This window comes from Xyrauchen texanus, chromosome 43 (assembly GCF_025860055.1).
Source record: "Xyrauchen texanus isolate HMW12.3.18 chromosome 43, RBS_HiC_50CHRs, whole genome shotgun sequence".
NCBI classification, from domain to species: Eukaryota; Metazoa; Chordata; class Actinopteri; order Cypriniformes; family Catostomidae; genus Xyrauchen; species Xyrauchen texanus.
In genome coordinates, this window is record NC_068318.1 from 28011031 (window position 1) to 28030893 (window position 19863).

Below are 19863 nucleotides of genomic sequence, written 5' to 3' on the forward strand. Positions count from 1 at the left end.
ATAGTGTTTCATAAAAGAAAGAATGCCATGAAGGAGTGAATGATGACCTAATTCACCTTTTTTTTTTTTTTTTGGTAAACCATTCCTTTAAAATGTACTTCAAAGTTAACCTCCCTGCTAAATTAATGTAATCATTGAGATTTTCTTGCATATCACAACTATTCTTTGCATGAATCTCTGAGCCAAGAGGCACAAAGTGACTTGCACATTATCAAAATGTGTTTAATTTGCTTGATGTGGGCACAAACACAAGCCATCAGAAGACTTTTAGCATCTTTGTCTTTTCACTCTCAGTAATCTTCTTGCTTTTGGCAGGAGAGGGTCATAATTGTTTTAATGCCTGGAAACAGGAGCCGTTAAGAGTCACATCTGCCGGTCTGTTGGTGCCATTGCACCCCAGTAAAAGCTATGTATGGACTACACACCTGCCTTTATGCGCAGCTAATGGGCCATGAGGTGCAGTTAACTAGTGGCAATCATCACCTTTTGACAGATGGCCCATGAAAGTCTTGGACAAATGACTGGCTCAAGTGCTCTTACTGTGACAGTGTTGCCTTTACAAACAACAGCCTCTAGACAACCATTCGAGCAAACAAATGTAATTTGTTGCGCTCCATAAAGGTGTTGCGTTTCTAGGCGTTAGGCTAATGCATGTCCACATGTTTGTATCAGATTTGTCTTCTTAATCATGCAAAACCAACAATACTGTGTGTGAAGGTCTCCTGATTTTAAGTGATAATGCACGTTGCTTTTACACATTCTCGGTACACAGAGTTTGTTTTGAGAGCTGTCAGGTATATTGCTGCTCGCAGGTGCAGGTGATGACACTGTCACTCACTTGCTAAGCTCTCACGGGTTTGATACAAAGCAGGTTATGACACCAGCTCATTTGTAGGTCTGTGTGTGTTTACAATAGTTTTGGCGTCCTTACTGATTGGCCCAGATAGTCAGACACACAGAAAGTGGAGAAGAAAGGTTGTTCAGCCAAAATATAAGAGATACTGCATGTGGAGATAAAGCCAAACTTTCAAACAGTTTTTTCCCAACCACTTCCCTCATCTTCAGTTGGGTGGTCAAACAAATAGTCCTGCCCTAAATGCCAATGTTGCTGCATCAGACTGGTCACAATGCTCTAACAAACAGAGCAATGTTTGATAGTGCTAAAGATGCATGGTCTGACACTTTTTGGCGGAATCAACTGACTAATGTCTTACTTAAGCCCAAAGTATACTCCGCTTTTGATGTGAACACTGAGATTCTGTGTACAGTTCAACGTTCACCTTTCAAAGTATACGTCATATGACTGTGCACATATACAGGTGGTTGGTGCATGCACACTACGACTGCTTGGAGATACAGGAGGTTATACCAATAAACTCGAGTTATACAGTACAAATGCAGATCCACTGTTGTTGTTGTTTCTACCTTTGTCTCCTGATGTTTTAGCAGCGATTACATTTTCTTCTAGACATTTCGTGTCAGCAATGACTTAATCGTGAGTGGTGCCACCTTGTGGAGCCAGTAAGTAGTGCAAATAATTCCAGGCGAATCCATGTTCAGAGTACAGGTATTTAAAAAAATCAGGCCGCACATGTCCAGAAATGACTAATACTAGAACATACAGAACAGAAAATAACAGCTTTCTGGGCAAGTCAGAATAAAATGTTGTAAAATATCACTTTTTATTGAGTGTCCCTTTCTAAAGCCCAATTAGATGGCCTTAGAATGAGGGGGTGTTAGAATTTTATGGCTAAAAAACAGCAATACATTTACATAATTATTTTCCAAAGTCTTATAAACACACATTTTTAACTGTAACTTGATTCTTTTGTTTTCTCTTTTCCCCATTATCTCACTAATGCAAGAAAGACTCAATTTGAAACCCTGTGATGTAACTATAGAGCATAAATCATAGGGTACAATGGGGATAAAGGCACCCATTAAGGACATTTTGCTTTATTTCTGGATTTTTTTTTATCTAATTCAAATGTATTTATTTATTTGTATTGAATATTGATGGCACAACATCATTTGTGTGAAAATAGATAACTACAGAAGGTTGTTTCGATTAAAATTCTGTTTTTAAAAAAACCTATAGCTGTGGGGTGAAAAGCTCCCTCACTTGGGGTTTAAAGTGATATCGTGTAGATACCAGGCCAGTAGTTATAGGCAGGGCTGGACTGGTAATCTGGCATACCGGGCATTTTTCCAGAGGGCCGACACACTTTGGGGCGATCAGGGGCGGACTGGCCATCGGGAGAACTGAGCGGGCTGGTGGGTCGGCCGCGAAATGGGCAGAATGGGCCACGATAAGCTAAAATGAGCTGCCGGTGTTTAAATGTTGATTTGAGGCAATTTGATCTAATTTGTATTGTTTTTTAAAATGTTGCAAATTTATGTAACTAATGAAAATCCCTGAAATTAACACATTTATTTTGAGAGAAAATACTTATTTATCATTGTCAGTTTTGTTTAAACATTTTTCAATAACTGTCCCATAAGTGAAAGTATGGTGTTTGGCGTAAAAAGCCCCCCTGTTGCAAGGACTAAAGACCCCTATTAAACACAGTTAAACATAAGAGGGACAAATAGATTTGTTATGAAAAATGTTCAAAGTGGGCTCACATTGACTCATCAAATCATAAAGGAGAATCATTTGTTTATAGAATACTTGAGATGTAATAAAATGTTAAATGTGTTTACATTTTTTATTTTGAGTAAGTATTATCTTAATTTGTTACTCAAAAAAGCATCTTGTTGTCTTAAAATTATTTCCCTAAATTGACAAATTGTGCCCTATAACTATTGCCCCAGTATCTACACTTTATCACTTTAAACCCCCTAGGGGCCTTTTACCCCAAGTGTACCTTTACTCCCTCACCACCTTTTTTTTAAACACTGAATTTTAATCAAAATAACTTTCCATTATTATTTATTTTCATACATATTATGTTCTCCATCAATTTTCAATACAAATGAATCAATTTCTTCAATCTTGATATATTTTGTGACCAGAAAAAAAGCTATATTTCCTTAAGGGGTGCCTTTAGCCCCATTGCACCCTACTCAAAACAACTAACTCGGAAAACATCAACAATTCCCTGTTAATTAACACATTTGGCATTTTATTACATCTCAAGTATTATATAAACAAACTAATCTCTATTATGATTGGATGAGTCAATGTGAGCACACTTTGAACATTGTTCGGATCAAATCTATTCAAACCACAATGTGTTTTATAAGGGTCTTTTGCCCCTGCAACAGGGGGGCTTTTTACCCTAAATGTTATCCTTTAACTTATTGGACAGTTATTGTAAAATATTTGATTTAATGACCTTAAACAAAACTGAAAATTAGAAGTATTTTGTCGCAATAGAAATGTGTTAATTTCAGAGATTTTCATTAGCTACATAAATTTGTAATATTAAAAAAATATTTAAAAAATTTGATCAAATTGATGTGACAAAAATGTAACAAACAGGTGTTTTGGAGAGTGCTGTAGTATATTTTGATGCAATCTTTCTTTTATTTTTTTTTGGAGAAAATCAAATCAATGGAGCCTTTAGCCCCGTTGTACCCTAATAACAGAATCATCTTTCTGTTCACACCAGTTTCTCCCCCATTTGGCCACCAAAAATGAGGAAAACAGAAGAAAAACATTGCCAAAAAAGACTTTGCTTTCTAGCTCTCCTTGATTAGATGTTTCTTTGTTTAGTCTTAGTTAGGCCACCATACCTATACTTATGTCTTATGCAACGGTTCAAGGAAGTTATGAAATTGGCTTTCTTTTCGAAAATTGTGTGGTTGCAATCATCTCTTGTCAGTTATATTATTCATGACCACAAAGGTTGAAGGTCAAGTTTTCAAACTCACTCCTTCCTGGTTGAAATCAGCATATTTACATGCACACCAAAATGCCAGTAACAACAAAAACCGCAAGAAACCCGCATCAAAAAGACTTGAAATCATCAGATTATTCTTTGCTATTGACGTCCAAATGTAAACAGGCATGCACACAACATTTGTACACGTTGAATAAGCCAGTAAGAACGTCTGTAAAGTTGTTTACTTGCAATAGGTCTCTCTGTGTCCTGCAAGACTATTACAAGACACGGCCACTACAAGTAACGGCTCCCTTTAAATAACTAGCGAAATTCTTTCATCTTGCAACACATGGATGTCACATTCATACACTTTTTTTTTGTGTGCAGCAACCCTTTATCTTCACCCATCCTTTCCCCAATCCTAACCCTAACCACAGAGATTGAGTAAAACGTTTGTAAAGTTATTCAACTTACCCACTAAATATATGCCTAAAAGTTCGATTCATTTCAATCATCCTGCCAAAGAACTAGGTGGTGACAATTGTGAGAAATATGATGTAAATGAAGAGGAGAAGAAGCTAGCGGTGTGCTAAGCTAATAGGCTAGACTTTTTTCTCTGCAGAACAAAAATATGTATTTTCATTAAGAGGGCTTTTTCAAACCGGGATGAGTGATTTTCAAGTTAATCTTTACAATAAATTCTCCTCCTTGACCAGTAGGTGGCAATAAGCACAAACAAAATTAAAATCGCAAAGCAAACAAAAAAAAAAAAAAAAAAAAAAATTAAGAATGTGAGATTTTTAGGCAGAACAAAATACTTTAAATATTGATTTGTTTCTCAATCACACCTATCATATCACTTCTGAAGATATAGATTTAAACATTGGAGTCATATGGATTACTTTTATGTCTACTTTATATGATTTTCAGACCTTCAAAGTTCTGTCCACCATTCACTTGCAAAGTTGAGATTTGATTCTAAAAATCATTCTGCCCTGCAGAAGAAAGAAAGTCAACCAAATCTGGAATGGCATAAGGGTGAGGAAATGATAAGAGAATCTTCATTTTTGGGTGAACTATTCATTTAACAACTAACTTAAAATTTTGAAAAGCAGGGCAGCTTTGATATTTTAGATTATAATCCGCAATACACACTTATTTTGAAAAACAACCACAATTGGATTGCATAGGATGCTAGACTGTATGTCGTAACATATTGTAAGTGTAAGTGTTAAATGTGTGAGCCAAGACAATAGTTAGCTTATCCAGATAGCAATGGAACATAATTGGTTAGAAAACAGCACCATCTTGTGGATAAGGCAAATATTGCATTGTTCTGCGCACTATTGTCATTTAAATTCTATTGTCAAAGTGCGTTTATGGATGCTAATTGCCACACCACGCTCAGATTTCATACTGTAATGAATGAAACATCTGTTTAGTGTAACAGGCAGTTTTTAAACTTTATTTCTATCCAAGGATGTTACACTATACAATAACACCAACATCAACAAAATATGTCCATCTTATGTATAATGTTTTCTATGACCAGCATAAGAAACATACAGTTTCTGTACACAAAATTAGTTTCTCTCTCTTAATGAACAAAGAATCTTTGAACTGAACTAGTGCAAACATTTCAGACTTTGTTTAGTAGGTAAAATAAACAATCATAAGCTAAATAAATTATAGTTGGTAAGAAAAAATATATCTATAATTATATTAAACCAACATTAATAAATAGCTTTGACCTGCCACTACAAGTTTGTAGAGGTGTCAGGTATCCTTTTTCAAAATGTGGTGCATCAGATTTATTTTCCAAATCCACAACAGGGTCATAATCTAAAAATACAATTAAATAGTAGTCTAAAACATTAACATGCAAGAAATGACATTGGGATGTACATTTAATGCAATGCAATGAAATAATTGTTGGTTTCTATGAACTAAGCGAAGATTCATTTTGTGTCGCATTATATACTCAAATGATACAATCACTACTCTTCCAGTTATATGCATCGGTATTATGCATGACTGTGTCAATGGAAACTGTGCTTTTAACAATTCTGCTACTGAATATGCTGCAGTGGGCATAAAAGCATGCCACCCTAAGAGCTCCCTTCAGTTGAGCGTTTCCTGGCGAAGAGGTGAGTGGGATCCCTGTTGTGGAGGTTGGGCTGGATCTTGAACATGGGGAGCCAGCGGAAGCCGGTGCGACCCTCAATCCCAGCAGGCCCCACTGCAGCTGGTTCGGATGGGCAGGGTTTGTTCTGAAGCAGCTGCAAGAGGGTAGCCATGTCGGGCCCCAGTCTGGACACTAGCCTAGCTCGCACCACCTCAACAGTGTCATCGCCGCACTCCATTAAGCTCTGCAGAAGTGTGCTGTAGTACCTGAATTGCAAAAACATGATTGCATCAGTTATTGATTTGAATCAGTTTAACCAATCAATAATGTTATTCAACATCACTAAATAAACCTGAGTACATTAGTTTACACCAACAAAAAAAGGTTTAAGGGTTAAGTAGATATAGGTAGAGAATTTTGGTCCGTTCCTCACACAAAGCTACAGTACTTTCCTTATGTTCCTTCTGTGCTCCACTGAAAATATAACTACATTTGAGTTTGGAATGCCATAAGGGTGCAGTGAATCGCTCATTCAAAGAAAGTCAGTATGATATTACCTGTTTGGGAAGTGGCTGGGCACCTGGATGACATCCCCAATGGCTTCTGGATTGGACTGGGCCACTTCACAGATGTCAAGCTTTTTGTAACATTCCTCCTGCACTTCAGCAATCATGTTCTGGAAGTCAGAACAGCGTCTGATGGTCTGGAAAACCTTAGAGGTGATGCCGTTGGCAATGCATTTGATGCTTTCTTTCACAAAGGTCTTTCCCTGTAAAAGAAGTTTACTTATATATAAAAAAAAACATAACAAATGAAGAAATAAAAAGCCGCAAATCATCTAGTGAAGTCATCATTTACTCTTCTTCATGTTGTTCCAAATTTAGAAGAAAAAAAAATAACAGTCTCCGGTCCCATTCAATTTAATTGTATACAAAAAAGATGCAATGAAAGTAAATGGTGACTGAGACTAACATACTGCCCAACTCCTTTAATATTCAACAGAAGAAAGAAAGTCATACAGGGTAAATTATGACATAATTTTCATTTTGGGGTGAATTATCTCTTTAAGGAGTTTTTCTGTTTTTTTACCTTTGTATTGAAAATTGCAGCTGTGTGGAAGAAGGCGTTGCAGATTTCATGCATGCCGTCAGTGTGGCAGTTGGTGGAATTCTCCAGACAGGCGAAGGTTGCACAGCCCACCTGCAGAGCACCGTTCAGGCATCGGGCAACATAAGCTGGAGGAAAAGAAGACTGGTGACATTTTGGAGCACTTACAAGTGGACAATTATAGTATAGAGACAGTCCACATGGAGCAAACTGTACTTGAACTTAGAATGTTCCTTTAAAATGTCTTGCTCATGGCCACAGCTTCTGGGCTCCAACCTAACCTTTTGGTTATGAACCCTGGGCTTGAACCACAAAGCAATAACACCATCAGAGAAGAATAAAACTAAAATTGCCCAGACATTACCCTGCTGGGAAAATCCATGTGCCAGCGTTTGGAACATGGTATAGCTGGTTTCTAGCTTAAGAGGGTCATTAACTGGTGCAAGTTGGTAGACGATGATGTTGTAGCAGCAACAAACCAGCTGCCATGTTCCAAAACACAGTTCCCAAGTTAAGCTGGCTTTTCCCTCAATGTTGAAATGCTTTTTTGAACATTTGTCCATGCATTCTCTAAAAACTAAAGCAACATGACACTTCTGAATTACTACTTACTAGGGCTGTTGGCTGAGAATCTTGCTCTCCTTGGTTGCGCAGGTTCTTGATCCGTTTCATATGCTGATGCAACCAAAACAAAGAGCAAAAGAAACCCATTCTTCAGCAGCATGTCTACACCTCTAGCTGTCAATCCACCAAAAAGGAAACCTTTGCTGATTGCACTTCTTGTCTGAGCTGGAACTCCTTTTTGAGTTTGTTGCAAGTTGATGACAGCCTCAGATTTATACAGGTCTTCAGCTGATCTTGACGGGACATAAATCCCCATCACCAATCAGAACGGAGGATCTGTCAACCTACACTTTCCATCTCTTCATAAATATTCATGGGCCAGGATTAATGCAGGCCCACCTGATTTTTATCTCAGGTTGGCCTTCCAGAGATTTACATTTTTAAAACTTTATAAAAGCTCAATTTGAATGTTGACACCCTTTAAAGAACACTGCAACAAAATCATCAGTATGTATGTCTTTTTGTCCTGTAAAATGTCCTAACATTTAAGTTGTACCTCATTGGCAAATAGTTTTAAGCATAAAACTCAAAAAGAAATATTTTGTTATACTGAAAAAACAAGAACAAATTATTCTGGGTTTATTACATGTTAAACTCAATCCACAAAATTTTAATCAAGATTATAGTGAGTCACTTACAATGGAAGTGAACGTTTTTGGAGGGTTTAAAGGCAGAAATGTGAAGCTAATAAATTTATAAAAGCACTTACAATATGTTTATGGCATTACATTGTCATCACAAAGTTGTTTACAGCTTTACACAGAAATGGTTAATTAGTGATTTTATCACTCTAAAATCATGTTAACATGCATATTGTTTATGTCTTGAGGCTATACTTTAAAAACAGTGAATATTTTAATGATTACGTATTGGCCCCCATTCACTTCCATTGCAAGTGCCTCACTGTAACCAAGATTTTTGCATTTTCTTTAAATTTTTTTACAATTTATCCCCTTTCTCCCCAATTTTGGAATGCCCAATTCCCACTACTTACTTGGTCCTCGTGGTGGTGCGGTTACTCACCTCAATCTGGGTGGCGGAGGACAAGTCTTGAACAAGAACAAGTTTGAAACAGTCAATCCATGCATTTTATCACGTGGCTCGTTGTGCATGACACTGCGGAGACTCACAGCATGTGGAGGCCCATGCTATTCTCTGCAATCCATGCACAACTTTCCACTCGCCCCATTGAGAGTGCGAACCTCTCAATCATGACCACGAAGAGGTTACCCCATGTGACTCTACCCTCCCTAGCAACTGGGCCAATTTGGTTACTTAGGAGACCTGGCTGTAGTCATTCAGCAAACCCAGGATTCGAACTCATGACTCAAGGGGTGGTAGTCAGCGTCAATACTCACTACACCCTGGCCCCCAGATTTTTGCTTGTTTTAAAGAAAAGAGGGACAAGTATAAATACATTTTTGTAGTTATCAATGTTATGCCACATATGCTGTCCAGTTTAACTTGTATTGAACCCAGAATATTTAATTAATTCAAGATATATTCTCTGACAACAAGTCTTATGATTGGGCACAATTATGCTTCTCAAAGTTGTTTTGTTTTACAGATCTATGAATAGATTTACTGGTAAACAAGACATTAAGATATTAAGCAAATAATTTTTTTTCCTGCACTGTAATAATATTTGTTCCAAACAATCTATTTCAGTAGTTGCAGATTGGCACAATATTCAGTTAAATGCCTATTGTTAAACACAAACAGCCAATCAGTTTCTTGTTATAATTCTAAAAGATGTTGTAAACCGATGAAAAGATGATGTAACGTTTGGACATCTCCTTACATTCTAATCTAAGGAGGGCTGTTGTTGATTAGTTCTGATTGTCTGGTAGACAGAATACCAATATAGATGGGAAAATTATATTCCCCTATGGCATCTTACTCTAAATAGCTTTTTTGAATAAAATAATGACACATTGAGTATGGTTTTGATTTCATGTTTCACTGTTCTAGTTTTATACGTCTTTCTTGGATGCTTTTGGTTGTTGTTCAGAGAGTCCAGAGAGTTTCTGACATCTTGCACAGGTAATTGTTCAAAAAGTAGAAGTGATTCAATGCTGTAGAAAAACTTAGCTTGTCAGAACTGGTCATATGCTTGAATAAACATATGTTCCCACCATTTGTAATATATTTGTGTTACCTGAGCTAATTAATAGTTTTCTCAGTGTCTGGTCATAAATGTAGGAAAGACAGTTTAGTGGAAGTGATGTGTTTTCCATGATGAATTTCATTAGCCTATAGAAATGTTCATGTTTCCCCCCCTAAAGAGTTAATTACACTGATAGTGATCAAAGCAATTACTGGTTTTGTGGAAGGGGGTCTGGAGACACAGCTATTTCGGTTTTATTACCTTTGTTCACACAGATGCCCTAAAAACCTGTTAATTACTACTGAAGTAAACCAGGAAAGCTCACTCCCACATCTTTACTTAAATAACACAGTAATAAGGATTAGCCTTAATAATAAATATAAAAGAAATTATTCAGTTGGGGTCAATTCTGACTAATCGCAATTTTTAAAAATGAAACTTCGTCAAACTATGTAAAAATATTTATGTTTTGTCCTGGAGTCTTGATCAAATTTTAAGGGGGTTTTGATCCTGACTGATCTCACAGTGAAATCGTGAGCAGTAAGTTGAATTTTCTTTAGAATTGTCTGTTCTTACAGATATTTGAAACACTGCCCCCAGTGGCCAAAGCGGTAAGTGTTGTTGTTTAATTTCCAAGGTGGGGTGCCAAAAGCGAGTTGGTTTCAGCTGTACAGGCAGTGAAGATGAATGCATATTTTATAAACTGTATCCCCAAAACCTGAACCTAAATCTAACCATCAACGGATGTAATGTTAAAGGGAACAATGCAACCTCAGAATCGCACTCATCATCACTGATTATGCGAGCATGATTACTTCCTGTAATCTTAATTAAACAGGTTTGCAGCACAATGTCAGTAAATGTCTGGAACCTGCGAACTCAGAATTCAACAGTAGATTTACAAACATGTATAAATTTCGAAATTTAAATGTACATGTGTGTTAATAATATGGGCACTTGTTTGAGTATGTACTGTACAACCAGGGTTGGGAGGATTACTTTTGAAATGTATTCCACTACAGATTACAGAATACATGCTGTAAAATGTAATTTGTAACGTATTCCGTTGGATTACTCAAAGTCAGTAACATATTCTAAATACTTTGGATTACTTCTTCAGCACTGGTAGATTTATTTCATTTGTTTTGTCTATAAAAACTCAGCCAGTAAGACAAAATACACATGTTAAAAATACCTAAACATGAAAAAGTCAACAAATTAATTTCCTATCTTTTCCTATAGTTTACTTGCTGCAAAATAAATATACATCACATAACAGGAAAATTAAATGCTTTCAGTTTGTGCATACATTTTTTCCCCTCCCCTTTTCTCCCCAATTTGGAATGCATAATTCCCAATGCACTCTAGGTCCTCGTGGTGGTGTTATGACTCAATAGGGGTGGCAGAGGACGAACCTCAATTCTTAATTGTGTTCTTCTGTTGTATATTATTAAGTAATTTTTTGCAACAATTCATAGGTTGTGTAAAGATTTTCCACAAAGAGGTGTTTTATTAACAATTAAGGTTTCAATGCTACAGTAATTGGCTGTCAGAAAACAAGAAATAAAAATAAAACAAGTTATACTTTCAGTGATTCTTAACACTTTATGGCATATTTGCTTTACAAAGGATGTTTAAATATTTCTACTGGAAACAAGTTTCTGACTTTATCATAGTTAACCTGATAGCAATTAATGTGGGTCACATATGCCATAATATAATGTTGCAACATAAAATGTTGATTTATGCTTGTTTTGTGGCACATTTATTATTCTTATTATTATTGTAGTTTGCAGAGGCACCAGTTCTCATGGGAATGAGAACCAGACCAGCAGCTACCACAAGAATATATATATTTTTAATTGGGATGATAGGAAATAGTACATATGTTATCAAATCACTTTATTGTCAAACTACTATGTACAAAATTGCAACAGTAGATGAAATTCTTGTGCAGTTCCGAGCAACATAGCAGTCATGACAGTGACGAGACATATACCAATTTACAATAAACAACATATTTACACAACACAATTTACATATGCAAATGTATGTCTATCATTACCAGTATTATGAATGTTATGTTTTAGCCTTGCGTTTGTGATGCACTTGTTTCTGCAACATATTTGTGTTTAGTATTTTAGTACAAATACAATTTCACAAAAGACACAGTAAGTTGACATTTTGTAAGAATGTGACCAGAGGAACCAGAGGAAATTTCTCCAAAAAGGCTACACTTTGTGGACTTGCAAACTGTAGTCTGGCTTTTTTTATGGCGGCTTTGGAGTGGTGGCTTCTTTCTTGCGGAGCAGCCTTTCAGGTTATGTTGATATAGGACTTGTTTTACTGTGGATATAGATACTCGTCTACCTGTTTCCTCCAGCATCTTAACAATGTCCTTTGCTGTTGTTCTGGGAATGATTTGCACTTTCCACACCAAACTACGTTAATTTCTAGGAGACAGAATGCATCTCCTATCTGAGCAGTATGATGGCTGTGTGATCCCATGGTGTTTATACTTGTATACTTGTGTTCTATTTTTTTTTTACAGATGAACATGGTACATTCAGTGGTTTGGAAATTGCTCCCAAGGATGAACCAGATTTGTGGAGGTCCACTTTTTTTCTCTGAGGTCTTGGCTGATTTCTTTTGATTTTCCCATGATGTCAAGCAAAGAGGTACTGAGTTTGAAGGTAGGCCTTAAAATACATCCACAGGTACACCTCCTATCAGAAGCTAATTGGCTTAAGGCTTGACATAATTTGCTGGAATTTTCCAAGCTGTTTAAAGGCACAGTTAACTACATGTAAACTTAAGACACAGTGGAATTGTGATATAGTCAATTAAAAGTAAAACAATCCGTCTGTAAACTATTGTTGGAAAAATTACTTTTGTCATGCACAAATTAGATGTCTTAAATGACTGTCCAAAGCTAAAGTTTGCTATTTTAAATCTGTGAACTGGTTAAAAAATGAGTTTTAATTACTTCAATGCTAACAATTTAATTCCAGTTCAACACGCATGTCAGGATAATTCATACCCCCACTAGAACCAAATATCTCAGGAACTGAATATGTAACATTCAGAATTTTTGAGCATCCTTGGATCAAAAAAAGAATCAGACACCAATCTAGACAGCATTTGCATATTATTGGGCTTTTGTAGTCCATGGTTAGGGCCATAGTAAGGTATTCTGGGCCCATTTAGAATTTGTTGTGGGTCCCTAGAATCGTTACCACCTTTCACCCCACTAGCCACGGCCCTGTCCATGGAAATATTAATAAAGTTCATATTTGGCATTGTGTTATTTTCCTACGATTTGGGTAGGTGATCAACCCACAATTTTATAGTGAATTCCGTAAGGTAAAAAAAGGTGGACAGCAGATTAAATTTTCTAATAAACATGAATCACAAATTATGTCTTAAGCCATTCGTATCCCCAACGCATAGTATGGGTTGGTTTGTGACTCCGCGTACATGCGGAAGCGAAATCAACCAACATTGGAAAAATCACGAATCCGAAACCCCCAAACAACACGCGTTTCTGCTGACTATACCAGTGTTATTTATTCAACGGAGGTGAAGAACGAACATCCCGCGTGGTAAAATGGGCTAGTTTGTGTCACGTTGCTGTACACGACACTGACAATCTGTATATATCGAGTCCTCTCTGGGAACATGAAGTTACTTCAGGTGCACGCCGCATCCAACGGACATTTTAACAACATCATCGTCCTTTCTGAGCTCACAAACGTTTGCCAACCCTATGCTTCACTTCAGTTCACTTCAGTTCACTTCGGTAAGCTCTCGTGCATTCATATAGTATGCGACTGTGTAAATGATTTGACCTCTTGAGCAGAACATTGTGGGCATAAGTAGCATTGCAAGTTCAGGGTGAAGGCAGCGGTTGCGTCTCAAATCCTAGTGAGCTGCCTATCTAGACAACATATTTGGGTATCATTGGCTCTATGGGTTAAAAACCTAGACAGCTGACCACCTAGACAGCAAAGTGTGATGCCCAAAAATGTTGTCTAGTTAGGTATTTGAGAGTAAACCTGCTTTATTCATGTCATCATCACAAACATTTGCAATGCAAATTACCAAGCAAGAAATTAGCTTTAACATTTATATAGCAAATCTCATTGTGCGAGAATGGAATTTGTCAAATGTGGATTTGTATCATATTTCCTTTTACTACAACCTTTCATGGTTATATATCTCATGAGGCATTGGCTTTTATTGCCATTTAATGATCATGAAAGAGTGTGCCTATACACACACAATTTACAGTGTTATACTTTTGAATTTTACAATTTAAATGGATAGTTTGTCTAAAAATGAAAATTCTGTCTTAATTTACTCCCCCTCATGCCATTTGAAACCCGTAGGCTATTACTTTCTTCTTTAGAACTCAAAAGAGGTTATTTAGCAGAATGTCTAAGCTGTTCTTTTCCATACAATTCATTGTGTGAAAAAAAGCCTCTTGGACATTCTGTTAAATAACTGCTTTCGAATTCCACACAAGAAAGTAATTTGGTTTGAAATGTCATGAGGGTGAGTACCTGTGAGCAATGGCATGATTTTCTTGTTTCATGTTTGACTACTTTTTGAGATTTGTTTTAATTTAAATTGCTGTAGCATTGTATGATTCTAAAAAAATATATATTTTAACCATTACATCTATCCCAGTTTACAGATACTGAAATGGACTATGAGAGGCCTAATGTCGAGACCATTAAATGTGTAGTGGTGGGTGACAATGCTGTGGGCAAAACATTTACATTTATGCATTTTGACAGATGCTTTTATCCAAAGCGACTTACAGTGCAATTATTACAGGGACAATTCCCCGGAACAACCTGGAGTTAAGTGCCTTGCTCAAGGACACAATGGTGGTGGCCGTGGGGTTCGAACCAACGACCTTCTGATTAACAGCCCTGTGCTTTAGCCACTACGCCACCACCACTCCGGTAAACGCGACTTATCTGTGCCCGAGCATGCAACGCAAGCTTATGTTGATCGTAGAGACAATTGGCAGCAATGGAATATACAATCTATTTAGGCTTACAATGCTTGCAACAGACCAAAATAAAAAAAACATTTTCACTATAAATCTTGATATCAGCAGTCCCCTTGGCGATCATTATTTCAAGCTCGAATACACTTGTTAGCACCATCAAACGCTATGCAGGTGCATCATGTGCTAGGAAGTGTAATAGAGCTGGAAATTATGATTGTGCCTAGAGACTGCAATGGCAAAATGTACAGTGAAAAAGGAGTTATATTTTAGTCTGTTCACATCCAAAACTGATTAGATTGCTTCAGAAGACATGGATTAAACCACTGAAATCATATGGATTACGTTTATGCTGCCTTTAAGTGCTTTGTGGAGCTTTAAAGTCAACATTCACTTGCATTTTATGGACTTACAGAGCTGAGATATTATTCTAAAAATCTTTTTATTTGTGTTCTGAAAAAAGAAAGTCATCCATATCTGGGATGGAATGAGTAAATGATGAGAGAAATTTGTAATTTTGGGTGAACTATTCTTTTAACGTTATAAAGCTTATCTTTACTATCTTTAAATGTTTTTTTTTTTCTTCTAGATTTCAATCAAGTTACATTGGTTGCACCCTTCCATAACGCCCTTCCATTTTTCTACTATGCCCAGATGTGGGGTTTAAACTCGATGATGGCACCGTTCATGCTCACAAACCTCTGCTCATATCAAGCTGTGACTGGATGGCAGCCATGTTTGGTGGGCCATTTGTTGAGAGCTGTACTAAAGAGGTGAATGCTGAATCCTGCATTTCACAATGATTCATTCATATTGAGTATATAGTTGCCAACTCAAAATCAATAAAATTATTTAAAAAAAATGTGTATCCCTTTGCACTCTGAAAGAGTTTTACTATGCGGTGCCTGGGAAGTCCTGAAGGCTCTTCTTTATGGTTTTTAATATTGCAGATTGTGTGATAGGTTTCAAGATCTGTTACACTGATTTATTTGAATATTGTCAAAATATAATATTATCCTAAATAAATGGTTTTCCTGACTTTCAGTGTAAACAGTGTAAACCAAATAAAGTAATTTTGTGCTGGTATTCTACATTGTCCTCTTCTTGTTGTTTCACAGGTTTTGTTTCCGAACACAACCCGTAGTAGTATGCAGGCGGTACTGGAATATCTGTACACGGGACACTTCTGTTCTAGACCTGACCTGGATGCTATGGAGCTCATTATTTTGGCTAATCGCCTCTGCCTGCCTCACCTGGTTGCCCTCACAGGTGTAATGATTTATTATCATTTCATAAATAAACACAAGGGCTAAAAAGTGTCAAGAACAACAAACTTTTGTATCCTCCCCAAGCTGTTTTAAATCAGGTTGAATCAATGAATAGTTGGAAAAGTGACCACAGCAAACAAAATCCAATTAAATTGTCAGATATACATTACATTTTTCTTCTCTGAGTGTTAAGAAAAAGGAGTGCTGTAATATATATATATATTTTTTACCATAGAGCTTCATACTGCAACTGTTCTCAAGGAGGCTTCTGCCACTGGCACAGACATAGACGGAAATGTGCTGGTATATCTGGAAATGGCTCAGGTAAAACTTCAAGTGCAAACACACATGGAACTCATTTGGCTGTACATTTTATGCATACAGTATTTTTATTCCGGGCATATTTATGAATGTATATATGTTTCAAGTGAGTATTTTCTTTTTTTACATAACCCACCTGCTGTCCAGCAAGAATGTATGTAGTACTCAGATTATCAGTAGCATTAGCAACCTCATTACAGGGTTTGTAAATTAATCAAAAACAGTTTACTAAATAAGAAGCATGAAAGCTGCAGGGCTAAGAAAGGAATTTGCCTTTCCAAGAGTTTCACACATTGTTTCTGTGGTGTACTAGTAACAGCTCACATGGTTCGTTCTGTCATGCCTGACTGGTCAAGCTGAGTCACTTGCTGTGCTAATGAGTTTTAGGAACACTAAATATCCCCCACTTTCGGTGAGGAGCTCACTGTAACGAAAAGTGTAGTTCTGTAAACAGCGCTGTTGATATAAAAATGAAACCAAACTGCACGGTTTTATGATATTAAAGTAACATAAATTCAGAAATATAAATTCTGTCATAATTTGCTCACCCTCATGTTGTTCCAAACCCATATGGATTTCTTCAATAGAACTATTCTGTCATACAATGAAAACATCTTAGTGACCAGATGCTGTCAAGTTCCAAAAGGACAACAACATAAAAGTAGTCCATTCAAACTGAGTTGAACTGAGTACTTTTATGTTGTTATTTGTCCTTTTTGAAGCTTGACAGTCCATGGAAATAAACAGCGTGAACATTCTTCCTAAAACCTCCTTTTGTGTTTCACAGAGCAAATAAAAGTCTAACAGGTTTAATACAACATGAAGATGAGTAAATTTTTACAAGATGTAATATAAGTCTCAGGTGTCCCCAGATTGTGTCTGTGAAGTTTCAGCTCAAAATGCCCCACAGATCATTTATTATACCATGTTGTAACTGCCTCTTTTTGGGTGGAATCAAAAACACAGTTTTCATGTGTGTCTCTTTAAATGCAAATGAGCTGCTGCTCCCTGCTCAAGACATAGCTCTGGTCTCCTTGAATACAATCAGAGACAATGGTGACTTAAGCTGCATTAGCCGTGGAATCAGCTATCAAGCACATTCGCAAAGGAGATTTACAAACATTCACAAAATATAAAGTGCGATACTTTCATCTTCAGGATATAAAGCTGGAACACGAACAGTTGGCACTGATCCATGCTTGAGAATAAAAAATAAATAAATCCTGCTTCATATTGACACTCATTTACAAATCTGTCCGGTGTAAAATGCTTTGCACAAACATACACAAATTTTTGTTTATGGGCACATTTCCTTCAAAAACAAAACTTGTACACTGCATCTTCAGTGGCTCTGATGCCGGGAGTACAAGAAGACTCTTATGTTCACTTTTACAGCCAACAACAGAACACTTATGACTCTTATGAAGCGGAGACATTATTCTTCCACTGTATCTGCTCCAGCATGGAAACAAATGGCACACTGTGTGTAGATCACTCAGGGGAGGATTTATGATAATAGAGTGGAGTCCGTCAGCAGTTGTGGTTGAGGCCTTTAGAAATGAAAACAGTTAATTTTGACACACTGTTTTTGATTAATAGAAATATAAGAAAGATGAGTGGGTGGACTTTTAACTTTGTAGGATGGTTGTTTACACACACTGCCGACTCACATGTATGTACAAACACCATGTAATGTGAATTTTGCATAATAGGTCCCCTTTAAGACTACTCAGTATGCATGTCATATGGTTTCAGTTCCACTGTGCCTACCAGCTCACCCACTGGTGCCTTCACCACATCTGCACCAACTACAACAACGTGTGCCACAAGTTCCCTAGAGACATGAGGGCCAAATCAGCAGGTAGTACGTGAAGATCTGTTTGGATGTGTTCAACCTGACCTGGGTTCAGTAGAATAATATTTTTAATGTTGCTTTATTTGCATAACAGAGAATCAAGAATACTTTGAGAAGCACCGCTGGCCACCGGTTTGGTATCTGAAAGAAGACGACCACTACCAGAGAGCACGGAAAGAACGAGAAAAGGAGGACTACTTGTCCCAGAAGCGGCAGAAAAAGCGTAAATTGGTGCTCTGGAACATTCCGTCCTCTCCATCATACCCTTCATCCTCCTCAGGTTCTTCAGCCATCATGTGAAGATATAGATAAGATGTATCATGTGAGAGTGAGGACTTTGAGGTGCAGTGAACACATCCATGAACAGTCTTGCACCTTCAACAAATTCTGTTTTTTCCACATGGTTGAATTCTCAAGTGGCATAAGATCAGAGTCGATCAACCGTGTTTTGACGTTTTTGGTGCTGGAAGTGCTACACTTGAAAATGTACAGGCATCACATTGGACATGGGTCTAGATTTTGATGTTAAATGTGTGCCGGTTGCAAGTATGTAGTCTTGTAAACTTTCTGCTTGTTTAGAATTAGGCATTTTGGAGTCATTTGCCTCCATGAACTCTACCATGGAGTGCGGGTAACTATCTCATCTCCAAATGTTGAAGAAACACTCTGCCTATATTAGTCGTCTATTTCCGTGGTTCTCAACTGGTTTTGTTACAGGACCCAGATTTTATATTGGAAATCAAGTAGCTACCCAACACATTACCAACATTGTTTTACAAAATATACTTTAGATGGTTTCATGCTCTTGGCAGCCAATAATTCAGCTCATATTTTGGCATGTCTGTCCATGTTGGCATCTACCTACTTTGGTTACTTGGCAGAAGCTAGTCAATGAATTTCCACCAAAATACTAGAGTCAGAGATGCATGCCTCTGACATCAACAGCAAAACATAAGGGACACATTTTCTCCTCCTTTAAAAAGTGTATACATGTTTCTTTTCTAATTTGGTTTAATTTTTAATTAGTTGCATTTTGTTATTTGCATTTAGCATTGTTTTTTCCCCTGCTGACTGTGACCTGATCAGGACCACCTGCAACCCCCTCAGTTGAGAAACACTGATCTACGTTTCTTTTAAAAACTGCTTCGCCTCAAGCAATTGAGAAAGCAGAACTGTGGAACACAGAACCAATTAAAACCCTCAAGAACAAAAGTAGACCTGTTTGTAAAAATCTCCTAGTAATATTGTTCATTTTTAGCATTGTTCCAACAATGACTCTTTGTGATTCATCCCCTGAATCATATAATATATTCTCCTGATTATAACAGGCATGACCACTGTGTGATCACTAGACTCAAGAGTAAAAATTATATTGGAAAATATTATATTCCATTTACTACATAATTGTGCCAAGTCCTCTTTGATTTCACAGCATGGCAAATCTCTGCTGGCAGAGGATTTTGTGTGTGTGTGTGTGTGTGTGTGTGTGCGTTTCACACTATATGATTATCACGCTTAAATTTTCCACTACAACATAGTTTGGACATTGAAAGGAGTGAAGAAACGTTTACATATTTAACCATTTAGTAAAGGCAGCAAGTGTCCTTGATTT

The 19863-nt window shown here is 37.0% G+C and overlaps 2 protein-coding genes across 2 annotated transcripts; one reads left to right on the plus strand and one right to left on the minus strand.

Moving 5' to 3' along the window:
• Window positions 1–5358: 5358 nt before the first annotated feature.
• Window positions 5359–7843, minus strand: LOC127636109 (stanniocalcin-like). The gene is made up of 4 exons (XM_052116506.1): window positions 7672–7843; window positions 7042–7187; window positions 6510–6721; window positions 5359–6218 (listed from the first exon to the last, which is right to left on the minus strand). Exons 1-4 carry the CDS (start codon window positions 7781–7783, stop codon window positions 5936–5938), a joined length of 753 nt encoding a protein of 250 aa, XP_051972466.1. The 5' UTR covers window positions 7784–7843; the 3' UTR covers window positions 5359–5935.
• Window positions 7844–15401: 7558 nt separating this feature from the next.
• On the plus strand, window positions 15402–18551 carry LOC127635765 (rho-related BTB domain-containing protein 2). The gene is made up of 5 exons (XM_052115988.1): window positions 15402–15580; window positions 15926–16076; window positions 16311–16399; window positions 18152–18257; window positions 18346–18551. The coding sequence occupies exons 1-5, from the start codon at window positions 15533–15535 to the stop codon at window positions 18549–18551; spliced, it is 600 nt and encodes a 199-aa protein (XP_051971948.1). The 5' UTR covers window positions 15402–15532.
• Window positions 18552–19863: the final 1312 nt, after the last annotated feature.

Bases quoted from the DNA above. Each gene is read 5' to 3' on its own strand.
- LOC127636109 (XM_052116506.1), bottom strand. From the start codon at position 7,783: ATGCTGCTGAAGAATGGGTTTCTTTTGCTCTTTGTTTTGGTTGCATCA. The intron at 7,188-7,671 runs GTAAGTAGTAAT...CTTTTCCTCCAG, and splicing joins ATTCTCAGCCAACAGCCCTA to CTTATGTTGCCCGATGCCTG. The intron at 6,219-6,509 runs GTAATATCATAC...TTTGCAATTCAG, and splicing joins CCCAGCCACTTCCCAAACAG to GTACTACAGCACACTTCTGC.
- LOC127635765 (XM_052115988.1), top strand. From the start codon at position 15,533: ATGGCAGCCATGTTTGGTGGGCCATTTGTTGAGAGCTGTACTAAAGAG. The intron at 16,077-16,310 runs GTGTAATGATTT...TTTTTACCATAG, and splicing joins TCACCTGGTTGCCCTCACAG to AGCTTCATACTGCAACTGTT. The intron at 16,400-18,151 runs GTAAAACTTCAA...ATATGGTTTCAG, and splicing joins TATATCTGGAAATGGCTCAG to TTCCACTGTGCCTACCAGCT.